The sequence below is a fragment of the Biomphalaria glabrata genome, chromosome 1, assembly GCF_947242115.1.
Source record: "Biomphalaria glabrata chromosome 1, xgBioGlab47.1, whole genome shotgun sequence".
In the NCBI taxonomy this organism is placed as follows: domain Eukaryota; kingdom Metazoa; phylum Mollusca; class Gastropoda; family Planorbidae; genus Biomphalaria; species Biomphalaria glabrata.
This window is the reverse complement of record NC_074711.1, coordinates 43,509,766-43,513,482: the sequence shown is the minus strand read 5'-3', so window position 1 is coordinate 43,513,482 and position 3,717 is coordinate 43,509,766. Positions and strand designations below refer to the sequence as shown.

The 3,717-nt window shown below is 38.8% G+C and overlaps 1 protein-coding gene across 1 annotated transcript; it reads left to right on the top strand.

Annotated features, from left to right (window-relative positions):
• The first annotated feature begins 1,082 nt into the window (after positions 1-1,082).
• Positions 1,083-1,526, top strand: LOC129924619 (uncharacterized). Its single transcript, XM_056020739.1, has one exon. The coding sequence runs from the start codon at positions 1,083-1,085 to the stop codon at positions 1,524-1,526; it is 444 nt and encodes a 147-aa protein (XP_055876714.1).
• The last annotated feature ends 2,191 nt before the right edge of the window (positions 1,527-3,717 follow it).

The window sequence follows — 3,717 nt, the reverse complement described above, 5'->3', positions numbered from 1 at the left end:
AGCCCATCTTGCTTACCCAACAGCCGTACAAGACTTTCTGGAAGTAATCATTACATATGCTTTCATTGATGCACTTCGAGACTCAGAGCTGAAGAAAGCCTTCAGAATTAGTGGCAAGCGCAAAGCAAGCGAAGCACTGGTGTATGCTCTTTCATACGAAGCCGATAAAGAGTCGTCTTAGAACATTCAGCAAGTTCAAAGGCTGGAAGTCAAAGAGGAAGATCTCACTCAACTCCTTAGGAGGATGACAGAGGTACTTGACGAACGTAGAAAAACTCAAATAGCAGAAGGTCAAAGGAGAGCCCGGGCACTTTGTTGGAACTGTGGTGGGTTTGGCAATCTACAAAGAAATTGCGCAAGAGAAGACAAGCAGTAACCCATCACCGAGCGGAAACGGATGCAAGACCAGGTTCCCACGATTATTCGGGAAACTAGCTCTCGCCGGCTTCGAGGGGCGGAAACCGGCGACCCAGAAAATGAGAGCCCCCGCAAGCCTCATCCCAGTCGCCGTGCTTGGGCAAAGTAAGTCTCAGAGTCAGAGGGAAAATTGGACCTCAGAAGTTTCGTTTTCTCCTGGATACTGGTGCCTCTCGATCATTCATTCGGCCTGATAATGTGAACAAGAACAAGACGACCATTGTAAGGGCTTACACGTTGAAAACAGCTAGCGGGGAACTGATGTCTATGAAAGAACTGACAGATATTAAACTCGAGCTAGGGAATCAGTCATTTGAACATGAATTTTTGATCGCCGACATCACTGACGACTTAATTATAGGGCTCAATTTTATGCAGAAATTTGGTTTAGAATATTGGCGGAGGCACCTTGAAATGTGAAGACACTGAAATCCCTTTACTCGGAAATGAAGACGAAGAGGAGGTACTAGTCAGGAGAATAATGTTGATAGAGGACACGACTTTGCCTGCCCAGTCGGAATCGATTATTTGGAGAAAATTAGAATATGACCTAACAACGACTACAACTGCGCTAGTTGAAGGCATGGACCATAACTACAACAGAGTAGCCGTAGGAAAGACACTGGTCATGCTTGGAAAAAAATCAAAAGGTACCAGTCAGAATTATGAACCTTGGCTCACAGGACAAGCACCTTCAGAAAGATAGCACCATTGCTGTAAGCAATGCTCTTGATCAGATCAGAAACTGTAGCAGTTATCACTTCGACAAAGCCATCGAACAACCAAAGCCACAGATTACTAAGCTCTTGGCAGAAATTGAAACAATCTTATCAAGAGAGCAGTATGCAAAAGCAGAACAACTGATTAGGGAGTTTGCAGACATCTTTGCATCCGATGAGGCAGACTGCGGGCGAACAAATATGGTCCAACATCGTATAGATACAGGAAACACTAGACCTATTCGACAGCCCCCACGTCGCCTGCCGCTAGCAAAACAAGAAGCTATAGACCTTAAAGAAAGAATAAGACAGCAGGGAGTAATTGAACCCTCAAATAGTCCTTGGTGTTCTCCAGTCGTCTTGGTAAAGAAGAAAGACGATTTTGTGTAGAATACAGACTGTTAAACGAAGTCACACATAAAAACAGCTATCCACTCCCTAGGATCGATGCGAGGACTTAGTTGGACGACATGTCTTGTCTACCTCGATGACATTATAGTCATTGGTAGAACGTTCGAGGAGCATCTCACTAATCTTGAAGAAGTATTTCGACGAATAAGAAGCGCGGGAATGAAGCTGAGTCCAAAGAAGTGCTCCTTGTTCAGGAGAAGCGTGAAGTTCTTAGGTCACATTGTGTCGGCGGAGGGAATCAGCACGGATCTAGAGAAAGTTGAAGCTGTGAAGCGGTGGCCTACCCCAACATGAGTTAAAACGTTTTCTGGGACTTTGTTCCTATTACAAACGTTTCGTGCAAAACTTCTCCAGCGTTTGTAAAGCACTTCATCAACTGACAGAACATAAGAGGCCATTCATTTGGACACCGGAATGTCGAGAAGCTTTTGAGAGATTGAAGAACACACTAGCCTCAGCCTCCGTTTTGGCCTACCCTATACCAGGCATTAACCAATTATACAAAAAAATTACTGGCAATTAATTATTTTGTTTGATAGCAATAAGGAATTCATAATTCAGATATATGGCTAAATATGTACGGTTTGGTTCTATTAGATAATTGTACACGTTCTTTTTTCCACACCCATTCTGGAATTAAGTTGAAACTTTAAACATTTATTCATTGTACCTAACAAAACATGAATATATTAAAAGATTAACCAATTAATCATTTGATTATAGTTGGTAATTAATTATTTTGTTGTGTATTAAATTAGGAAAACAACCTTAACATTATTGAGATATATATATGTGGAGTTCTTCCCCTTAGATAAGCTATTATTTTGTTTTTTATTTTGCTTGTTTTAGAGTGCGGATATATATATACAAATATATATATAATAACCAAACTTATATTAAGTCACATTGTCTGTCTGGATTGAATCTTGTACACGTTTTTTCTCCCACTGACCATTCTCGAATGGAGTTGAGACTTTGCGACAATTATTCATTGCCCCTAACAAAACATGAACCCATCGAAAGATTGACCAACTATTTTATGAATTAGTCATAATTAATTAATTAATTTCTTTTTTTACCGAGACAGTATAAAATAAGGAGAGATAAAATTTGGTAGAGAACAAGGTGTCGTCTAAAAATTTCAAATTAAAAATAGATATAGCTACAAAACCGTCTATTCTCATAAGCACTTGGCTGGCTCAGTGGCTAGTGTGTGGCTTGAGCCCTCGAGTACGAATTCAAGTCGAACACCGTTTTTTTTTTCTAATTGCTTTTAAAAAGCCATCACAGACACCATGGCACAGTGAGCATGCTAATAGCATTGAAATTACGCCAAACAAAAAAAATAATTTCAGAAACATATTTCCAATTGCACATTTTTATTAGTACCAGTGGCTTCTTTCTTTACCAGAGTCAGCGTGAGTGTGAACAAAGTGACTCAACTTAAAGAAGATGATCCATTGGGTGAAAACCTTTCCTGGGGTTTGTAATATACTCGCCAGCAATCAAACCTTGAGTACCCTCATGTACAGCCATCATAAAGATTTGAGGCGGTCACAGTTTTACCTAATAATGATCCTGTCCTTATGAACCAAGATTGTGAAACAATGCAGTTTATACTTTTGAATCATTTCCAATAGCAAGAGATTAGTTCAACGTTGTGATGATTACAACCAGGATTCTGATCATGACTAAAAAAAAACAACATAAGTGTCCTTACTGATCTTCTATAGTCTTCAAAATAGAACACCAACTTAGTGCATGTCGTCAAATAAAGAAAAACTCATTGGAAATTTGAATCACCTATCATCACCTGAGATCCGGCTGAAACTTTGGCCTAGGAACTAGATGAATCATTTTCTTTATAAAGGATACGTCTTGAACATAATAATAAATCCTTCAAATAACTCTCAATCATTTGTTGCTATAAATGAATCAGTTTGACACTAAGCAAAGTATTACAAAAACTCTATGACTTACTAACTTCGCAGAGGAACTTACTATTTTTATTATTTCTATATGCTACTTTGGAATGTAAGAATATAGATTTATGAGCAATATTCAGCTTTATACTAGTAGATTTTTTTTCAAACTAAATAAATTAATACTGTTTACGTCAAGTGTAACCTGAGGTCGATAATATTTTCGTCCATTGCAGGATTCATTTTAT